The sequence below is a fragment of the Borostomias antarcticus genome (genome assembly GCF_949987555.1).
Source record: "Borostomias antarcticus genome assembly, chromosome: 9".
In the NCBI taxonomy this organism is placed as follows: Eukaryota; Metazoa; Chordata; class Actinopteri; order Stomiiformes; family Stomiidae; genus Borostomias; species Borostomias antarcticus.
In genome coordinates, this window is record NC_140242.1 from 23,056,245 (window position 1) to 23,079,290 (window position 23,046).

The window sequence follows — 23,046 nt, forward strand, 5'->3', positions numbered from 1 at the left end:
CATCTTAAAGCTAATTATTATCTACAGTCAGAACAATAGTAGGTTCTCTCCTTCCACATCTCCCCACATCACTCCATTCCTTTTTTTTCTCCCTCTTTCTCCCTTTCCCCTATCTCTTCCCCTCTCTCTCTCTCTCTCTCCTTCTCTTCTCTCTCTTTGTCCCCAACCAGTCAGAAGCTTAGTAAGAAAGCGGAGGATTGTGCTGGTCTGGAGAGGAAGGTGCCACAGGCCGTGTCCGAAATGCATACTACCTGCTACTTGCTATATAGTAGGCATACTATAGTATAGTAGGCACTATATAGTAGGCATACTACATACTATATAGTACCTACTGTTCCAGAAAACGCGTGTAGTATGCGAGAAAATACAGCATGCTACTCGAGTCATCCAGCGGAAGTGACGGGGTACGATACTGTTTACTCCCGCGAAGCTGTGGTACAATTATCCGGTGTTTTCTGTGATCATTTTGTGTATTATCCACAAAAATGTTGCCTTTTCCTGGCATGGGATGTGCGGCTGCTGCTGCCGCCAGGAGAAGTCGTGTTAACGCTGCAAGGAGAAGGGGGGGAGGGGGAGACAACAGATCAGCGTTCTCCTGTCAGTACCTTTTGCAAGGAAAGCTAATGATCTGACCAAATATAAACAAGTCAAAAGTATATTTGAAGACCATTGTGTAATAAAGATATCCAAGAAATGTTTATGGTTGTGTTTCTTCCATTATACATGTAAAGGTTACTTCTTGATGTATTAACATTTCAACAAAGTGTAATATCTACACATCAGACACATTGTCTTGATATGTCTACAGGTCATGTACAGTAACTTGGAAGGTCTTAACACAACACGCAGAGCGCTTTGGACATGTAACTCCCTTATCAAGTAGTCGTTAGTCAGACACATTAAACAGTGATGCTTTCATAACCGTCTCTGAATAATTCCAATGAAGCATTGTGAACCAACATGTGTGTTCCGTCTTTTATGCCTAATTGCAAACTACAATGTCCATTAGGAATGTTCTTTTACTCTAATGACTGGTTTTAGGTATAGTGACATTTGTTCTTTGACTGGGAATACATTACAAGGAATGACACACAAACACCAATTTAATTCAAGAAAATATATTTAATAAAAAATAACAAAAACAATAATGGAACAAGATAAAACAGTTTTTTTTGACTGAGGCTTCTAGAAGCAACATCAGCCGGTCCTCCCTCTCCTTAAACAACCCCCTTTCCTCCCTCCACTCAGCCTTCATCTCTGCCTTCTCTTTCCCCCATTCAACATCAGCCGGTCCTCCCTCTGGAGGACGGCCAACTCTTCCCTGTTTACGGGGAAGAGAAACACCACGCTGAAAGGCTTGGAGTAAGTTAACTAACGTATGCATTGTTGTTCAGAAGCAATCCAGCGGTCTGTTTACTTTGGATATTGATTTATGTAGGACCTACATCTTAGAAGCTGGGCTGCAGGGGACGACGGAGACAGCCTGGATAAAGCACACAGAGAACCTTGCTTCCACGAAGCAGCTAGCTATCATGATGTTCTTTTTCGAAATGTCATTTCTACCCCACTGCATTTGTAACTCTGTGTCGTTATAACTAAGATATCTGTCAGAAAAAATATTTTTTTCATCGACAAATTAAGTCAATACTTACATTTGAAAACTCCCGCTGCGGTCCCGGTGACCTCTACGTTCGCCATCTTTTTTTATTTTTCTCACTGCCCAGTGACGTATCACGTCTCGACTTCCGGAACGTATGCTCTGGACTATGCTACATTTTCGGCCATTTCTTCGCCGATTTCGCCTGCTATATAGTACCTACTATATAGTAGGCGAAATACAGTATGCACAGTTTTGATGTAGCATGCTGCATCTCGCCTACTATATAGCAAGTAGTATGCATTTCGGACACGGCCACAGTCTCCTCTTCCCTGGACTCCTACAGCTTCCTGGAACAGGCCCTAGCTGCAGAGACCAGCAAGTGACTTCACCCTGGCACTGTGAGTTCTACCGCTTCGATGCAGACTTGCGAGAGGGGCGCTGGAAGGGTACGCTGAGGGGTGGAGGGTTCACCCTTGCGAATGCAAAAGAGAAATGGGACACCCTAGACCCTTGGCGGGTGCGTGCACGCCAAGGGCAGGAGTGCACACTTTAACTGAAGAGTGGGTATTGGGACAGAGCCATGGTCTGCGGTGTGTTCCTTGGTGCCACAGGATACCAAGCCCCATCTGTGCATCGATGAGCGGAAGCGTCCGACGCCGGTCCGGAGGCAATTAAGCCTCACCCATGCTGGTCTGGGTAAGTCGTTCCCGGGAGGGGAACGACCAGCGGCCGGGATGAAATCACGGAGTCTGGAGGTGTTCGCCTCCCACTCCGCACACCAGATGTGGTCCCCCCATCCTGCCTCGCTGGTGTTGAGATCTCTGCATTGCTGCAAGAGATCCCGTGCAGCAGGCACAAAAGGGTGTCTCGACTTGAGATGCCGGGGAGGCTCCGCTGTTGCAGGGGGCCTGGCCAACGAGACGTGCTGTGGTTCCTGTGCAGTGGAGGCCAGCGGGCTGGATGCCTGCGAGGATGGGAAGGTTGTCCACAGGAGAGGGACGCAGGCATCCTGTCACGATGCGCAAGGCTTCGTTGATAGGTGGGTCGATGAGGCGGGTGTGAGCGCTGCGACACTAGACCGGTGCACAATATTCCCTGGTCGAGTAGAACAGGGCTAGGGCTGCCATAGGCAGTGTTTTTGTACCGGCATCCCAGCCTGATCGGACCAGTCGCCTCATCAACGCCACATGAGCTGTTAACGTCTTCGCAGTGACTCGAGGTGTCGGCGAAACGTGAGTGACCTGTCCAAAGTCACGCCGAGATAGGTTGGTTCGGCGCTGTATGGCAGGAGTGTTCTGTCGATGTGCACTCGGAGCTCACGTTTGGTTTCCTTGTTGTTAAGGTGGAAGGCCGCCAACACCGTCTTTGTCTCGCTGAGCTTCAATCTCCATTTCCGGAGGTATGCCGCTAGTGTCTGCATATCCTGGCTCAGGGTCTCCTCCACGGCCTGCCATTCTCCAGCTGAGAACACCAGCGCAAGGTCGTCTGCATAGGCATACTTCCTGGGGACTGTGGTCGGCAGGTCGTAGGTGTAGATGTTATACAGCCATTTTGTGTGTGTGTTTCGCCACCTACACCATGTGATGTGTCACTTCTCACTGCATGACTAATAAAGATGTCTGTTTGTTTGTTGTACTGGAGAGAGTATATTTTATGGTCATATTTAAATAGTTTCAATCCATCTCTCCTGTAAGCTTACCACTTAGACAATAATTCAACACTCTGCATAAAGCCATACTGCCATACATTAAGTCTCCAGCCAAGCTTTTTGATATCATCAACATTTAGAATCAACTTCAGGATGTGGCTCTGCAGAGCCTCTCACATAGGTTGTATACACCAGCACACACAAGTGTCCAATGAAGGAACTGCACTTATAGCAGAAATGGCTACACTACTGCTGTAGTCAAACCATTGTACCAACAAGCGAATCACAGAAAATCATTCTTCATATCAATAACAAACAACTCAAAATATTTAACCAAAAGGCCTTCATACTGTAGTATTGTTACGTGCAGACCGCCCTATGCTAACTGCCCTCTAGGATAGTTTGAGTGCCAGAGCAGTGACAGACAGGCCAGCATTTAGTTATTAGTTAATTTCTTAATCACATATTATTACCTCCGCCCCAACGACAGTGTCGCAGGGCGAGAGGTTATGTTTTCGGTGGCGCATGTTTGTCCGTCCGTTTGTCTGTCCGTCCGTTAGCAGGATTACGTAAAAACTATCAGACCAAGCTTCACGAAACTCGGTGGAAGGGTGTAGCTTGGTCCAACATACTGTAGAACCCATTACATTTTGGAGTGGATCTGAATCACGGGGCGGGTCCACGGGCCGCCCAAACACGGCCGGTCATTCACCTCATTTTTGTATGCTGGCTGTAACGTCTACGAGAATTACGGTTCTTGCGCAAAACACCTTTCAATGGAAACACCTGCAAGTCGCAATTGTACTTTCGAAATATCGCTTTTATTTTGCGAAAAAGTGTAATGGAAACGCAGCTAGAGTGAGTCAGCCGCCGTCAGCGAGGAGCAACCCCCCCCACACACACAGACACACACCACCACCACCACCATTGTCTTACATTCTTACTTAATTTAGCAAGTACATAACATTGTAAAACGCATTGTGTTGCCTTTATGTATGAAATGCGTTATACAAATAAAGTTTGATTTGATTTTAAGAAAAATATAATCCCTCTTTATATGTTCTTTCATCCTACAGCCCACTAGGCGTCCCAGGGCTGTGGTCTAGCAATGAATCATTGAAGAAAATAGAAAAATAGCTCCCATACACACATACATGCTCAGCAGCATGCCAGGCTCCAGTGAGACAACGCCAGCTTTGGTGCCAGCACATAAGGCCCTGTGCTCCTGGCATCCCTGGAGCATCGTATCTGTCGCTCAAGGATTTGACTTGACACCTCAACCGTGAGGATTGAACAACCATGAACCAGGCTGATGTGAGTGAAAGGCTGAAGGGATTTACCTTGAGAGAGAGAGAGAGAGAGAGAGAGAGAGAGAGAGAGAGAGAGACTTTTGATGCTCTTTAATGAAACATCCTTACAAAAGACTAAGCAACCACCACTTCAACACCCCACAGGAAATAAAAAACAAAAAACAAGCCCACTACAACCAAAACCAACAAATAACAGAAACTAAAAGCAAACAATAACTCATAACAAAACCAGGAGGGTCCAATCATAATCCATCCAGACTATTTTCCAAACTCCACAATCAGGGAAAGTGGTAGGATAGAAAAGAGAGAGAGAAAGAGAGAGGGGGAGAGAGAGAAAGAGAGAGAGCCAGGGAGAGCGAGAGAGAGAGAGGAGACCATTGCTCTTTATTGAACCACTGTGCAACACACTCAGCAACAAAACCTTTTAAAACCATATAAGTATACTCCTACAACCAACCCCACAACCACCCTCCCCCAGTATCACAGAAACACACGAAATCACAAACATACATTAAGCCCATTCGCCCCCACCGTACAAATAGCCCCCCCCAGACACCACACCCTCTCAAACCCAGCCACATTTTGCGTAAGCATAAAATAGGCGTGCTCTACCCTAAGGCGCGCAGAGACCATCCCCCTAAACACCTGTACTGGGTCCGTTGGCCCAGTCCCTCTCACCTTATTCCTCCGTGTAACCCATATAGACAACTTCGCCTGGCCACACAAAAAATTCAACAACACACATTTTGCCCTCCCCCTACATGTGTACCGTGGCCCCAAAACAAACAGATCCAGTGAAAACAGAAACCCCAACTTTGCACATACCCGCTGCAAAATCACAAACACAGGAACAAGACGTGCACAAACAGAAAACACATGGACAACTGTCTCAGCCTCCCCACAGTAAGGGCACCCATCCCCAACCCCTGGGTCAAGCCGGGCCAGAAAACGATTGGTCGCCAGCGCCCCATGCACAATCCTCCACTGCAAGTCCCCTGACCTTTTGGGTATAGGGGGCTTATACAGCACCCGCCACCTGAACCGTGCACCACCCCCCTCACCCAGAACCCCCTGCCACTGGTGGGCCCTAACCCCCTGCAAGGCCCTGATGTTCCTCACCTTCACACATGCCTCATATAGTGCCCTCCCCTTCACCTGTCTGAGGTCACCCAGGCTCGGAGAACTGAAGGTCAGCAGCCGGCTCCCGCTCTCCTGCCAGTCCCCAGAGTCCACCTCGACCGTCAGTGTAGGAAACCCCGGAGAGTCCTCCTCCCTCGGCCGGGCCAAAAAGTCCTTTACTGCGTCGGGCAGCGCCCCCCGCACTGCCCCACAGAGTCCCCCAAGCAGCCTGAGGGAAGTGACTCCCGTCTGCTCAGACAAATCCTGAGGTGTCCTCTGTCCAGGAATTTACATCCAAACACCTTAGCCTTTGTCTTTGTAATTATCACCTCCCCCCAAGTCCCCTGCAAAACCCCAGTTTCAGTCTAATGTAAAACACCAACTCTCCCCCCCCTTTTGTGATTGTAAACACACTCTGCATAGCTCTGCCTCGCTCTTTTGTCCAAGTCAGAAAGGCCACACCTTGTCCTTCTCAGACCTTTGTCAAAGTGAGTTTCATCCCACATTCCTTCCTTTCACTGTGTGATATCCGTCCCCTCACGATGACGCATAGACTGAATATAAGCCAGGGCAGAAGTGACTGACTTCACTTCTCTGACTGAACCACCTTTGCTGCGTTTGTCAGGAAGTCCTTGCGCAAGTATTTGATTTCATTCAATGAACCACCTTTGCTGCGTTTGTCAGAAAGTCCTTGCGCTCGTAATGTTTTCATTCAATAAACCAGACTCAACCTTTTGAACGTATCTTGGTAAATCTTTGGACTAGACAAGTCTAAAATAACTATCACAGTTTGGCGAACGGGGATGGGAGCACTGCCTGCGTTTGCTTCGGGATTCCAGTGGATAGAGGACTGATCGGCAGACGTGTCGGTCCATAGTGGGCGTTGGAAAATCAATTTTCTCTCTTGCGCTAGAGCGCCAGCCGAGATTATTTCCTCAGTTCTTCCACTGGATTCTTGAAGCGCACAGGTACGTTTAAACGAACCCTCTTATGGGTTGAGTTGTATTTGCCTTGATTTGGTTCAGTTGTGTTGGTCTGGATTGGTTGAAAACAGGAAACCCCAGCGTGGGTATTTAGTAAGTAACTATCTAAGGAGATGTGAACAGCAATAGATTTTATATCGTATTGTCTTTTGGCTTCGTCCTTGTTTCGTTACGAGGGTATCAGCTGTTCAAGTGAGAGTTTGGCACAGAACAGGTTTCCTTTTGGCCGGTCGCGGGAGAGTTTTTCAAGTGAGAGTTTGGCACAGAACAGGTTTCCTTTTGGCCGGTCGCGGGAGAGTTTTAACCGAGAGAACGTTGAGAGAGTTTTTGCTCAATGGAGATGTAGCTACAGGGCGGAATTGAGAGTTTTGCAATCCGCGTTTTCTGGTAGAGATTTTGACCAGAGGGGCTGTACATATTTGGTAGGATCTAGACATCATGGTTTAGCCTGGACCAAATTGCTAGTGCAGCCGAGAGTGTTTGTTGTAAACGTGGGCTTTGTTTCATGTTTGTGTGTTAAGTCGTATATTAATCGGTTTTGGTCGTCGTTTGGTCGTCCTTTGTTTGCGTTCCCGTGTGTCTGCTACGTTTCTCTCTTGCATGTGCACGGGGGGTTGGTCGTCTTATGTGTTCACTGTTTGAGCCTCGGCTCTTGATGTATGTTTGTTATGCGCGCCATGGATCCAGGTAAAGTATTGTTTTGTACCCTTTTTAGACTGTTAAAATTCTGCTAGATTCCCAGTAGGCTAGCTAACTGGTTGCCTAGGAGATAAGGAAAACTCCGCTATCGCGGTGTTCCGCCATTGAGCCAGAAGAGAACAAAGCACTTCGCTGACTGGGTGAGTACTAAGCGAATTTTAATGTGTCTTAATGTGTGTTTCTTTCGAAATTGTATTCTTTCCCGCCGTGAGTTAACCATAAGGTTTCCTTTCATTGCTGTTTTGGGGTTTTAGGCTGCGTCGTGAGTTATTAGGGATTTGTTTCTTTAAATTTCCCCGCGCACGGCCAAAGACCACATCGGGTCATACATACAACATTTTGGGATCACCACTAGGTGTCCCTGTAACACAAGCTATTAAAATATGCTGGAGGATGTAAGGAATTTCTACTGCTAAACGTGTCTAGCCTGAGGAGATTGTTGCGCTCAAGCATTATTCTGCGAGCGTTTGTTGGCAGATTTTCGTTATGTGCTAAAGCATTTTCGATTTCTTACATCCACATCTGACATTTTAGTGTTAAATTCTAAGATTCGGGCTCAGCTAGAGGGTTAAGGGAAAAGTAGAGTTAATTCTCTAGACTGGTCTGTTTTTAAGATTTGGGAGAGTAGAACGAGAGAGTTTTTTTTTTTTAGGTCAGGAAGGAAAGATAAGGAGATTCAGCAAACAGTCTCCACCATTTCCCCAGCAGAATAACTCTGATTTAAAATTAGATTCCCCCCCTCGACTTGTTGCGCCATTAGCCACGCCCCTTCTTTCTACGAGGTATTTGTCCGAACAGGGCCGGAAGGAAGAGCCTCCGATTTTGAAGTCGAGCGCCACCTGCTGGACTTCCCTTGAACAAACCATAAGGGTGATTTTAAACTAGCCAAGATAGAGAGTTTTAATTTTTAAGGGTAAATAAACAGGATAAAATAGATGTAGAGCGAACTCAAAAGTCTGACAGGGTTGAATAGGTGTTTGATTCAGGAGTTTTGTTTCAATAGTCAATGAATGGCCATAAGCTGTTCGTTTTATGCATTTCTACTGTATGAATTTTTCATTCATATAATGATAATGTGTTTTTGAGGAGCTGGCATTAGGCCTTCTCCTCTGCTATTGAACCCAGTCTGTGTTTTGAGTCTTAATTTTCAGGTGCTATGGACCCTGGGCGGCAGGTCTTTGAGGAGCCTGGATCATGGGATCATGCCTTCCTGGGGACATTGGAACCTGCTGTTGGTCTGTTTTAACTGTTGTTTGTTTTGTCTCTCTTTCTGATATGTAGCTTAAGACATAAGGGTTGTGCATAATAGTGGGGGGAATAGATAAGGGTTGCTAGTGTCTTAATCTGAATGCAGCATCTCATAACCCAATTATATTTTTTAAATGGTTATGTTAAATATCTCATGTTTATAGTTTGAGGCACATTCATCGGGCCTGAGTGTTTTTTCTGAGTGGTTTTTTACAGACAACTGTCGTTCCGGGAGTGATGGGTGAATGCCGAACCAGGAGACGGGCACAGGACACCGGAGGTTACTGGCCTGTTTCCCTACAGATGGGCGATCTGGGGTTCGTGAGATGCAGACCAACGCCATGTCACCTACTCACTGTGAGCGACAGATAAGTATGAAACAGGAGCAGTGCCCAAATACTCTGTCCTCAAATGCAGAAGAGGGAGGTTTTAGATATACAAATTTTAGCTATACAAATAAAGCTTTGATGGAGTATTTTGATTAGTTAATTGTAAATGAAGCCAGTTCATTTTAGTGTCATTTTCTTTGACCCATCTCTATTTTTATCCTGACTTCAGGGAATTTTTGCTTTCACCCTTAGGGGGTGTTGTTTTGTTGAGACGAGAATATAGCGTATTTTATTTTCATAAAATCGCAAGAGAACTGCTAGAGCCAAATCCAATTGCCTTGATCATGACTGGGGACTAAGCGTGTTGAAATCATTCTAACACTGCCCCTGATGTCACTGTAGGCTACTGCAGACTGGCTCTAAATGACACTTGAACAGTCACCCTGTTTAAGTTTTCCTGACAGAATAACAAAATTTTTTCCCCAAAGCAGGAGCTTGCGCTTAACCATGTTTCTGAGTATCTCCTACAGACTGTTGAATAACCGTTCCTGACCAAAGAAGGGAACTGGGAGACCAGACCAGAGGACTCTCTTTTGCTCTGTTTTGTCTCTGTTTGTCTCTCTCATCTGTGGATCCACAGACGGAGCACTTCATCAGCCTGTGCTGGAGGCGGGAGCGCCGAGGTGAGCCCTCCAGCAGCACGACCCGGGCCGGCCCTACGTGGAGCAGTACAGGGATGGACCGGGTTCAGTTCAAGAGCCTACATTTCTGACCTACAAGCATCTGCTCCACCTGCGGAGAAAAAGAAATGAAGGACTAAGTGCACATTTCCACCACCAAACTAACCTGTATCTAGGGCCTAATGACAAACCTGTACTACCTCGTTCATGTTTTCATTATGCTTTCAAACTAGCCCACGGGCCAGATCATGTTTCAAAAACAGGGGTGGCGGAGGATGTTAACAGATGTCTCCAACAGAGTGAGGACCGCCATTTCCTGAGGCTAAGGAGGGGTTCCTGCATCACATCTCTCCTGGGGATTGGGTCCTGGTCCACGACCACAGACGAAGGAGCTGGAACTCGCCGAGGTGGCTCGGGCCGTACCAGTTTCTACTCATCACGCAGACAGCGATCTGAGAGGACTTCGTTGGATCCATGCAAGCATTGCCGACGGGTCCAAGTAGCAGAGGACGGTCCACCAGGGGATCGCAAACACCAGGAGATCAGAATGCAGCTGAACCAGAGGGCTCAGAGGCCAAAACCATGGGCCATCACACTGTCCTCTCCTCTGACGAGGAATCGGAGGAAAAATGACCTTGCTGGTCACCTCCTCACAAGATGCACCACACACGCACACACACCTGCACACACTAACATTGAACATAACTGATTTCAAGCAACGCGACATCGAAGTTGCGATCTAGAAGAGAAGACGCCTTGCATTCCCCAAATGACATTCTATTGCCCAAAAGAGAAGTGTCACCTAAATGACTGTTGGGATACACTGTGAACAAGAGTGACCTTGACAGACAGTCACCGCCACACTCTCCTCTCCTCTGATGAGCAATCGGACTGCCCCTCTGATCGCACACACTGGAACCTACATTAAACATTCAGCGACGCACACATGGAATCTATGTTCCATAGGACATCACATGCAATTATTCACAAGAGTGAATGAACTTTGAAATAATCTGGAAAATATCATATTTTGTTTACAAGAGTTGCAATGGTTGAAACATGAGTTGATAAATAAGTTTGGGTTTTTCCTCTAAATTGACCAAGAGGTTTTTTGCCCCTCTTACACTGGTAACCATTTTATCTTTTTTTTTGCCTTGTTAAATCAAGTTTGTTTTTTGGTGAATGGTTGTCCACTCTTAGACTATAAATAGTATATAATCATGTCAATTTTTTTATCTTGTTTCCTGTCAAATTTCTGAAGCAAGGGGTTTTGGTGTGTGATTTTGCACGTTGAGAGAAAATAATTAAAAAAAAAAAAAAGAGATTTTTTTTTTTTTTTTTCTCCACCTAGTGGAGAGATTATTTCCTTTCCACATGTATAGCATAGCTGACTGTTTACACTTTGTTTGGATTTTATTTTTGTGTGCCTGTTCAGGCACAAATGAGGGATTGTCCAGGAATTTACATCCAAACACCTTAGCCTTTGTCTTTGTAATTATCACCTCCCCCCAAGTCCCCTGCAAAACCCCAGTTTCAGTCTAATGTAAAACACCAACTCTCCCCCCCCTTTTGTGATTGTAAACACACTCTGCATAGCTCTGCCTCGCTCTTTTGTCCAAGTCAGAAAGGCCACACCTTGTCCTTCTCAGACCTTTGTCAAAGTGAGTTTCATCCCACATTCCTTCCTTTCACTGTGTGATATCCGTCCCCTCACGATGACGCATAGACTGAATATAAGCCAGGGCAGAAGTGACTGACTTCACTTCTCTGACTGAACCACCTTTGCTGCGTTTGTCAGGAAGTCCTTGCGCAAGTATTTGATTTCATTCAATGAACCACCTTTGCTGCGTTTGTCAGAAAGTCCTTGCGCTCGTAATGTTTTCATTCAATAAACCAGACTCAACCTTTTGAACGTATCTTGGTAAATCTTTGGACTAGACAAGTCTAAAATAACTATCACACCTCCAGCCCCCCCCACCGGGAACACACAGATGGCCCAACTTGGTCAGGCCGCCGCTCACAAGCCGCTCCTGTAAGGTGCCAGCCTGACCTAAGGCCCCCAACTGGATCAGTGGGTTGCGGAACAGAGGCTCCTCCCACGCCCAAGGCCCAGCCTCTAAGCCCCTCCTCCGTGTGGGTCTGAGGCAGCGCCAGGCCCTCAGAACCGCCGTGTAGAAGCCAGAGAGGCCTGTAAGGTTTAGTCCATCCAGCGACATGAGGAAGAGCTGGCGGTCCAGCCCCAAACCACCAGCCCTCCTCAGTAGGGCACAAGCCTGCTCCCCCCAACAAATTTCCTTGTCGCACAACAGTCTTTGGGCGGCTTGCAAGCGAAACGCCGCCACCCGGCTCTCCAAGGAGAGAGATAGAGAGAGAGAGAGAGAGGGCAAGGTGGATAGATTTTTCCATGAGAGCCGCACAGTGATTAATTCCATGTGGAGACCACTAGATGTCTCTGTTCTATTGAAAATTGCTTTGATGAACATCACTACAAGGGAAGCTACAACTCTGATGAAATGAGTCTAACATAAGACCTCTCTCATAGGATCTCTCTTAGTGAACAATACTGTAAGTAGCCTTGTTCTGTGTTACAGCACATGTGAGGGTAGCACAGTCTTCCATGTCTTCCACCTATGGAGGCCTGATGTGTTCCAGAGGTCACGGGATGTGATCTCCCAAGGGTTGAGGGGGCTACAGGGGAGGAAGTCAGATGAGGATCTGGTTGGGGTCTTGCCCTAAACCTCACAAGCAAGTGAATCAAACGCAGAGCGCCTCTCTTATCGTAACTTCCTCTGTCTGTGTGGGTATCTGATGCAGCTTTATCATGGCCATACAGTGTTGGTTCACATGCCATGTTATCTGACATGTGCCTTCCCTAGGACCCTCACAGGAAGAGCCTGTTCCCATGCCATTGCCTCCACATGCTGCAAGTGAGGCAGCTTCGCTCTGAGGAAGCATAGCCTATCGTGTCAAGTTTAGTGAGTGGTTTCGGGAGAGTCTCAACCCAGGTACAGCAAGAACGCTACTCCTGTTTGTGATGATGATGGTTGCCGCTGGTCTGAATTGGGAAGCGTTTTGGCCACTAATTTCAGCGCTTCAAAAACGTCAAAGACCGTGTTAATGGGAGTAAAAACAAAATAGGTGATATATTCGTGACAATATTCTTGCTACTTGTCTCAGAACATCCTCGCTTTGACGACCTATAGTATGTGGATGAATAGCGGGACAGACGCGTACATGCATTTCATATTAGTCAGAGGGGCGCAGTATAGTGACGCGCGCGAGGAACAATTGGGAAACTGTTGCCCGCCGCATCCATCCTGTGGATTTTACTGTAGCCTACCTCCAAGGAGGATTTGATGTCAACTGCTTAAGAATACACAGAGATTACTTGATCACACCACTAGGCTATATCTAGGCTTGGCTAGGCTTGGCTAACTTTATTCACATCCAGCGCGCGCAACAGGTAGGCGCATCCATCCTGCCAGTAGATTCCTTTATCGAGCGCTCTGTTCGCCTATAACATTATGTACAGTATGTCCACACAAGGGCTACTTAGCAGTGTTTTCTCATGTTCGTCGCCGAACTCTAAAACAATGTTCAAGCGTAAATTAAGACAGACCAGATCTTTGGACCCAGCTTTGATTAGACATTACGGGAGCGAGACGGATGGGACAACGGATAGAACCAAAGACCTAAAGCCCGTTTACGTGCCTGGTCATACAGAAGATGATGGAGATCACTTCCAAACTTCTCACGGGAGCCCCAGATTGGATTCGCGCTGCACGGCGGCAAAACCAACACCCTCAAACCTTTCTATTGATGACACATCTCCCTGTACTTACAACTATTTCGACTACGATTCAAAAATTACGAAGAGAAATACCGCCTGGGATTCACCTTTTCTCGCCAGAAGTCCAGTTACAATTACAGGAAGCTCAAGCACTCTTTTTTCACCCATCAAGTGGCTCCAAAAGAAATCACAACCTTCAAATACCAAATCTGACGCTGTATGGAAATCCGAGGTAAGCCGGGGATATAGCCTAGTATCTGAGCATGCTTTCATCACGACCATGGTGAAGACGATGATAAGGAGGTGGAGGACTGTCATAGTTGCTGTGCAGCTTAACCACGTTGGCTACGAATCTCAAAATTGCACTTTAAAATGCATGTGTATTTTTCTCATGTCTGAAAAAACACCTTCGAACACCTTAAATATCAGACTTAGATAAGCAGTTCGCACATTAAAAACTGGGGAAAATATGATTTATGTGAAAATAAACAAAACACATCTTACATAATTGTTCAATAGATGACCAACAATTAAAACTATGGTTTGACATTGCAATTACAAAGTTGTCCTCCAAGAAAGGGACAGAGCTCTATTTGTCTCTGTCTTGTTATTAGGTAAACAGACAAATGTTTACAGAAAACCTTTAGGGAACAGCCATTTCCTGTTAGATGCAGTCAACATTGTGCTCAGTTGGAGGTATGCATGAAGGGTCAAGATTCACTATCTAATAATGATTTTTTGTATTCACTATCTAATAATGACATTTATTTTGGAAATCAGGTAGGACCACTTGTTTCCCATGTAGGCTATACCCTGTACTTTGGCACACAAACTATTTTGGGTTGCACATGGCCTACAAGGCAGCAGGCATATATACTGAATAGTAGCCAATTACTAAACAATATAGGCTACTGTAGGCTACTTGCCTCGGGTATACAAATGGGAACAGCAATTTATTTCAAGCCTTTTTAATTGCTTTTCCAATTCAATAGCTATTGCCGTAAGTTACGGAAATATATCTGAATGCAGGAAATGGCCAGGATTACAAAAAGACTGATGTACTGAAATGTTGGGCTGCAAGGTATTGTTATAATTTGTCATGGTTCCTTTTTACAGCAATATGCTGCATAATGGTATAGACGCTGTTTTTAGTTGTGTTTTTTTTTTTTTTACCCAGACGTCAGGTGGATTCCTTCAATCAGGTCAGAGCGAGTGTCTACTAGTCCAGTCCAACTAAACCAAGTTACTCGACCTCTTTAAGAAGAATTCAGTCCTTGGTCAGATGATCCTGTACTTTCATTGTCCTTTCAAGCCATCCACTTGTTGTCATGTGTTTGGAGACAGCTTTAGGGAAAACATGTCATCAGGGATATTGTGATCCTATCATACAGTAGAATGAGACAACATAAGTATTGTCTCCCCCTTGTTTTAAGAAGTGTTGTCTGGATGAGCATCTAGACTCTAGACCTGCACTGCCTGAGATGGGTCTAGGTCCCTTTGTTCTCCCAGATCCTCTAATCCATTACATTACATTACAGTCATTCCAGGTGGTAGTCTTTCCTCAATCTGAGCTGAACAACATTCATGCTTGTTGTTACAGTATTACTGCTTGATGTTCCTGTACAGAAAGAGTCTATGGCCATTGAGATCTGAACACCACTGCTGTCTTGCACTGTGCCCTAAGCCAACCCCAGTGGGAAAAACCTTTGAATCCTCTTTATTATCTTGAAGCACTGCTCTCAGACTGCTTCAAAAACATCCCTCTAACTCATTATGCACACGTGTCTGTCTTTGCACTGTCTTGTTCAATTTATCCCGTCTTGAGCCCGGGCTAAGTAACTCCCTAGAACAGCCAGAGATATAAATAACTTATTGCTGATAAGCCAGAAAACCCAGATCCCCGTGACCATTCCACCCAGGGTAATGTGTTGTTTTTTTCTGATGAACGTTTTACAGCAGGTCAGGCATTTCATTTCCTGTCATCTCTCAAGACGATAAACTATTTATCAAAGAGGGACAGCTCATTCTCCTGCGCTCTGCCCCATTCAAAACACCTTGATCTAATCAATTAGATTTTTGAAAATAGCCTTCTCATTTCTCAGTACTATGATTTAGGAGTAAGACAGATATACTGTACCATCTTCTTGTATATGCAAAACCAACTCATATATGGCTGCAACATTTGCAAATGTAAAGTCACATGAGCTGTTGGACATCAAAACAACCATGGAGCAAAAGATAGACTGACCTGTTGCTCTTAGCTGTCCACCTTTTAACCCTGAGTTAATATAGCCTGTGATGTCATAATTTGTTAACAAAGCGATCTGAGTTTTCTCCTACTGTGTGAGGCACAATGTTATGTCCTATTTCGGATTCATGTTCAATTCAGCATCAGAGGTGAAATACCTTTATGACTGTCTATGACCATTAAATTGCAGAGATAATTGAATCAACTCCCCTGTTTTAATGTCCTGTCCACAGAAGTGCATACTGTAGATGAGAATCCTTGTTCTATGGGGGTGGACACACCTACTGCAATGAATGGATTTGCGTCATGTGGGGTGTGCGCTGAATACGAAGTAGGCCTAATTGAATGATTGGACGATGGCAGGATCAAGGTCTTTACACAGTCTCTACAATTTTTTGCCACCACACATCTCTGCATCAACTGTGCTCTTAGAACACTTTTGATGTATCCTCCTTTTATTTCCCCTCACTGCATCTGCAGATCAAGTCACTGCAGCATCAGCCCCCAAGATGGTGTTCTTGGTTGCACTGTTTGTTTGGTGTTAAGGAGATATATTGGGTGATATTATGATAGGGCTCTCATGTTTGCCAGACATCTGGTCTCTACTACTGTCATCATCCAGAGCTCAGATCCCTCAGCCAGGCCCCTCAGAACTGTAATCACTATAAATCTGATTGAAGTTGACTAATAGGAGCAAGAGCCACACAAGGACAGGAGGATATTTAACATGATTTACTGTGTGTCTTTCCGACTTCAGACCTGGAGACGTGCAGCTCATATCCTGATTGAGAATCAATGGAAGTTGCTGAGGAAGATGGAAGTTGCTGGCAGAGTCGTGTGCACAGCATACTACCTTAGAAAGTGATATGTAGTCCTGACCTGGGTCAAAATATGATTTAATATCATTGCAATTACTTACTCTGCTTGACTATTCTTCTCTGAAACGATGGATAATTTGACCCAGGTCTGGTACTATAGGTAGCAAATTGTAGTGAGGAGGACTATGTTCAGTTTGGCACTGTAGATTGACACCCTAAGCATTACTAATGTGAAGATGTGCTCTTTCTGCTATATACTGTATATATTTTCTGGAGGTTAATACTGTCCGCTTTTTTAATACCATCAGTTAAGCTCTTGGGAGTGCTGTATGCCAGCATTTGTCTTATTGACCAAGCATCTACAGTAGCTTAGCACCAGCAGAGGTTGGTTCAGATGAGGCCATTGCGTGAGATCGTGCAGACTCACACGTTCACCACACTGAGGAACTCCACTGACAAGAGCAACTTACTTTAAGCACACCTCACTTCAGTTCAGTTATCACATGTGCCGTACATGTAAATATCCAAGTCTGGTCTTGTGTGCTGACCGTAACTAAGAAACTGTTGCAATAACAACAGTGATGTCAGGCTGACATTGTTTTCTGCTCCGTATGAAACACTTCACCGCCTGCCCCGACTAAGAGCCCCGCTTCCGTCTCCCTGAGCTTTTATGAGATGTGCTGTACAGTACCAGTACAGTATGTCCTGTGACTGCTGCTGTTCCCTCATCCAGTCTCTTGTTACAGCCGGGAAAGATCCACCTGATCTAAAAATCATCTTGAACTTGATAGATGTCCAGTGAATTTGGTATGCTCAGGTTGAATTCAAAGCAGACATTTTGTATAGTGTCTTGGCTGGTTGAGTCAATGATGCACCCCATGTAATCAAAAGGAATTGTGCATTGCTGTCAGTATAGATTATTACGTTGGCTGAATCATTATCAAAGCCATGATTCTTTATCAATATTCTTGACAAAGGTAATGTTTTAACAGTGACTCAATCTGACTGTATCAAATTCATGTACAGTATTGGAATTGGAAATGTAATCCTGGGCGATTTAACAAATTATTTCTTCACTATCTGGATTTTCTCATTCACATTTACAGCCATGTCTCATTTGAATCATTCCGCTGTATTTAACTGAATGTGCCCATGTGTAAGAGAGGATAGGTTGATACAGTACGTACAGAAGAGAGACATCTGGTTTACATGAAGTAAGCCTCAACTTTTATTTCTCACAGCAGAACAGCATGACCTGATCCTTGGCAACATGCCCTCAGGCACATATTTCTTCCCACAGGAGACTGTCAGTATGTACTGCAGAGGGCATAGAACTAGACCTGCTTCCACCACCACCATACTCTGTATGGCATTACATCTCCTGAAGCACTGAAAGAGCAAAAATCCACAAGACAGAATATTACAGAAACATTTTTTTTCCAAAAGGAGTATTTCTACAGTACCAAAAGTGTGTTATTCTGGTTGTCCCTGATCCTGTTCTCACACTGTCACGCTGACCCGCAAGGGCAGCCAACACTGTGTTTGGCTTGAATGGCTGCACAACTGTAGCACTATCGAAAGCTTAAGGGACCTCAAACCCTGGACAACTGCCATCAATCAATAGGCAAGGCCATAAAATGGTTTAGAAAATAGGAAAATTAGGTTTTCCAATTCAAATAATAGTCCTGCCTCAAGATGGAGTAAACTTCCTCATAACTGTTGACTTTTTCAGCCGAGGTGATGAAAGCGCCTGGTAATTATTTAGTGAGATCACTCGTCACATCACTCCTCCCCTGTGTAGACTCTGGACGTCTACCTAGACTGGACTTCAATGAGCTGGGAGAGCGCTCGTGCAGTGGATTCTGCATCTTTTTTTGCTCACAGATTTCTTGGACCTTCAAAACCTTCAAAACCTGTCCTACCATGAGAGTTAGAAGCCATCCCTTTCAACAGTTAGACTAAAGAATCCAATTAGACTCTGGAACTATACAACAACAAAAATAGAAAGGGTTTCCTGCATCACCTCGAACGAGGCCTTTGGGTAGTGATTCCGTGATCTCAGACAGAGAATTTAATTTCTTTCACATTTGTCACAGAGCACTTGTGCTGTTTTGCTGTGAAGAAGACTACTGTCTAAACATAGACTGCAGCTCCTGCACATGGAAACGTGATGGAGGAGAGGGAACATTCATCTCACCTGTCAGGTTCCTATAGTTACTTCAGATGAGACTGCTCTCGAGACCTCATCTCTAGATAATGTGGTGGGTCTCTGTGTCTCGTTAAACATAATGGTCAGGCCTCTCATGCCCACTCCACTGCTGAGACAAACAAGCTGGTCGCTGAATAATCTAGCTCAGTACACCATCAAGCACAAAGGAAGTAGAATGAATATGGTGATGATACACAAAATGGAATAAACATGATAAGCAAAGCGTTTCCTTTCTCTTTTCAGAGAGACCTTTAAGCTGGAGCTGATTTAGTCATTCTGTTATAAATATTCTTGGATATAATGGCTTTAGGCATCTCTGCCTAAGTGAATTATTGTTTCATGTGACTGTGGGCATTCTTTCCCTGATCCAAATGCCTGCTCCAAGCACCGGTTACAGCAGCATTTCACATTCATTTAGATTGATTTAGTTGTGGGTTATTGAACTGGCCTGTGTGTATGGAACTTGGAGGAACCTGTAAGAACATTTGAAAATATTTGATGTACTGGAGTTCTAATTATTGCCAGTTTCAAAAACCAAGGCCACTGCAGCAGGCACATACGTAAAACCAGTGACTGAGGCTGTTCTCTTTCTTACAGCGACGATAACCAGCTTCTACTGCTCAATACTGATACCTTGTGGCCATTTCCACATTCTATTAATTGTATCCAATCATGGACATACTGTACTGTACAGTATGCAAACATGAAACAAGCCCTTTTCCTAGTTGTCATTTGGCCTTGCTATTCATTTTTTATGATAAGCATATGCTGTGTAGATAGGCCACATTAACTGAAGGTAAAGGGGAAATTGTGTATGCTACAGTATATAGAGGTAAAGTTGCAACCAAAATCATTCAACCCCTATTGCAAATTAGGTTTATTAGCAAAATATACAAACTTTCAGCTGTTTGCAATAAACAAATCAAACAAGAACAATTCTCAAGAGCTAAATACAACTAATATTACAAGTGGTTTCTCCAAATTCAAAATGCCACTATTAATAACTTCACTGCAGTCTCAAAATTATTCAACTGCTTTGTGACAAGTGGCTTTAGTACTTAGTTGAGCACCTTTTATTGTTATGACCTGCTGCAAACGTGATGCATAGCCAGACACCAGCTTCTGGCAGCGTTCCTAAGGAATCTTAGCCCATTCCTCATGGGCAATGGCCTCCAGTTCACCAATATTCTTGGATTTGTATGTTGCAACCACCTTCTTCAAACCCCACCAGAGATTTTTTATTGGGTTCAAGTCAGGCGACTGTGACAGCCGCTCTAGAATCTTCCAGGACTTCCAAGCCTTGGTGGACGTTGAGCTGTGCTTGGGATCATTGTCCTGTATGAAGGTACAATGACGCCCAAACTTCAGCTTCCTCACAGACGGCATGACGTTTTCTCCTAGGATTTCCTGATACTTGATTGAATCCATCTTGCCCTCCACACACTGCAGGTTTCCAGCACCAGAGCAAGCAAAGCAGCCCCAGAGCATCGCCGAACTACCGAATTATTTTGATTGCAACTGTTGAGCAATTCCCTAAATGCTGTGAAGCTTTTGTCAAATTGCCACAAGCTATTCCTATTTAGGATGGAAACCCCACACTGTATCACGTACTCCAGAAAAGGCATTCACCCAGCAGTGACAATGATAATCTACCATCCAGTGTAAAACCACATGAGCATTTTCCTGACCTCAACTTTCAGTAGGAATCTCCATTAGTTATTGAAGAAAGAGTTGTCAAACGGTTTGTTGTCAAAGAACCTCTTTTGGAAAGCAAAATAATATGTACTGTATGAAATGTTGAAACAATTACAGCCATTCATATTATATTATGGACTTTTTAAAACAAGTTCAGTCCACATGTGTTAGTTCATATCAATACTCCACCATATGCTGAACATGACTATTTGGGATAGTTAGATTAGGGAACAGCTAACTGAATTGTGTCACGTGTCTAATAAATTCAACGGCGTGAGGGAAATGTTTTTGGCATTTCCTTGCTCTCTCTCCCTTGCCTTGGGATGTCAGTGAATCTCCAGTGTGCAAGCAGCTGGGATTAATAAAGGCAGCCTGCCTGCCTTGTCTGTCTGACCTTTGGTTCACTGCACTTTCTCTGGGGTGCTGAGGCTCGGGAGCGTACTTAACCCACAGAGGTTTGTTGCTGCCATGCCCCACTGCAGTCTGGGACGGCCTACTTCTGCTGCTTCTCTTTCCTAGTGTATTTCCTCGTCTAATCAGGCTCAAGATGAAATCATTTGTGTCTCGTACCTCTTCCTGATCAGCCCACAATGCATTGCGATCATCACTTAAGCGTGATACACTGAAATGATGATATTAGATTTCTTCTAAGATTCCAGGATAAGATGTAATTGGGTTATGCATGGAGTGAGGGACTGAGTGTAGGCTAGCTCCTAGAGTGTTGGGGTGGAATGCCGTCCACATTCCAGAGAACTGGGGTACTGGACAGAGGGACAGAGAGAGAGTTAGAGAGAGATACTGGAGAGATAGAGCACTGGAGAAAGAGACAGAGAGAAAACTTTGCATGAGCCCTTAGCTCGCTGCTCACAAAATCCCACCAGTGGTATAGGTTTGATTTGAACATTGGGAGTATACAATAAGCAGGGGGTCTGGGGGTCCTCCCCCAAGAGATTTTGAGGTCAAACTGAATTTCCTGCATTCTGGTGAATTTGTATGCACTAATTTGAGACTTTTCTGCATCCGTTAACAGTGGAAATGTGCTTATTTAAAAGAAAACTCTAAATTCAGGCACCATGTGACAATTCAAAATATAATGGAATATAATGCATTAAGTCTCTACGGCATTTTGTATCGCTTTCAAATATTTATTCTCCTGTAGCCTACCTTTCTCATTTAATATTCTCTGTGATGAGTCAACAGCCTAGGTATGAATCGTAGCCAGCTAGCTAGCCAGACAGCTTGGCTATATAGACTAAAGTTAGGGGAATGTTACCAGTTTGTTAGCTAACTATTGCTAACCAGCATAAAGTCACTAGCTTATGTTAATCTCAGCCAGTCGCAAACCATCAAACCTGCCATACAAAAACGCTTTTGGAAGCTGAGACATACCTGTATGCTCCACACCAACACTCCTCACTCTCAATTCACTGCTAGCAAGTCCCATTTTATTCACTTTATTGAATAAACACCCCTCACTTTATTCCCTTCGGCTGCCATATTGGTCAGTCTGACGTAATTGGTGGTATGAATGCGGAAGTGCCCATTGACTCCAATGTTAAAAGTTCACTATAAAAACACCACTTCAAGAACCAAAATAGTCAAAATAACAGGCTGAATAGAATCATCCCTTAGAATCATCCTAACTTGTCTCCCCCATATGGCGCCACTGTCTGGGACTTTCAGATACTGCATTTGAAGAGTTTTCTTCTACTTTAGATTCTAGGCCTATTCCAACCAGGTTTCAAAGTGATAATTTAGCCAGTTGAATGTGTGGCTAACACCACTGTTTAGTTCTGCTAGGCTGTTACAGCTGTTGGCAAGATCCAGATGTTTGGATGGTTGTGAAGAATACAATGAGTTATGCTCTGCAAATGGGATCAGAGTGCTACAGTAGCATAGCAGCACCTACTTTGATTGTTATCCAGTGCAATAAGGTTTGTGCTATAGGCATCTTGGTATTTCTCCGGTCTCTGAAATACAGCATCATTCATCTCTGTGTGAATTTGTGGATGTTTTCTTTTCAAACATTGCATATTTCTTTACCCGAATCCAAAAAGCAATATCAAAGTTGATGTCCTTACATGGTCTGATGGAAACCCCCCATATAAAAAATATAGTTATAGGAAACATACTAATTGTAAATATTCTACAGTATATTATGACTTTCAAAAGTCTCTCTGTCTCAGAGACCACATCGCCTGACTGTGGGGCTCAACCTATAGATCCTCAGGCTTCAGGCTTGGCCAGTGAATGCACTGTAGTTTAATGTTGAGGGTTATAACTGTGATTGATGGTTAAATAGCGAAAGCATTGAACTAACAGTGGATAATGTTGCACCCATCGCCCCCCTCTCTCTGACAACACATTCCAGTATGCTATCCTCTGACTGACACAGTTCTTCTTGTTTAAAGCTGCAGATGTCAGCACATCCCCAGCAATAACAAACGCCCGTTCTCTACAAGTGTCAATCAGTCCACATACTCTTGCATTTGAGATGTTTCTATAATTATTTAAATCATGAAAGCTATTTTGAGCATTTTTTTCCAGCTTGGATTAGTCATAAATTTGTATAGGACTATAGGACTATTTTAAGCCTACAGGACATAAACTATGCTATCAGTATTACCCTTTGAGAAGGAAGTGCTGCTGTCTTTTTCAGTATGTAAGACT

At 44.4% G+C, this 23,046-nt stretch overlaps 1 protein-coding gene across 1 annotated transcript in view; it reads left to right on the forward strand.

Annotated features, from left to right (window-relative positions):
- Positions 1-13,149: 13,149 nt before the first annotated feature.
- Positions 13,150-23,046, forward strand: part of LOC311312907 (rho GTPase-activating protein 6) — a gene marked incomplete at both ends in the record, with an annotated part of 31,932 nt that continues 22,035 nt past the window's right edge. The window contains one exon of the mRNA XM_084442915.1: positions 13,150-13,638. Coding sequence (XP_084299041.1) covers positions 13,150-13,638 — 489 coding nt within the window. The remainder of the gene's footprint in view (positions 13,639-23,046) is intronic.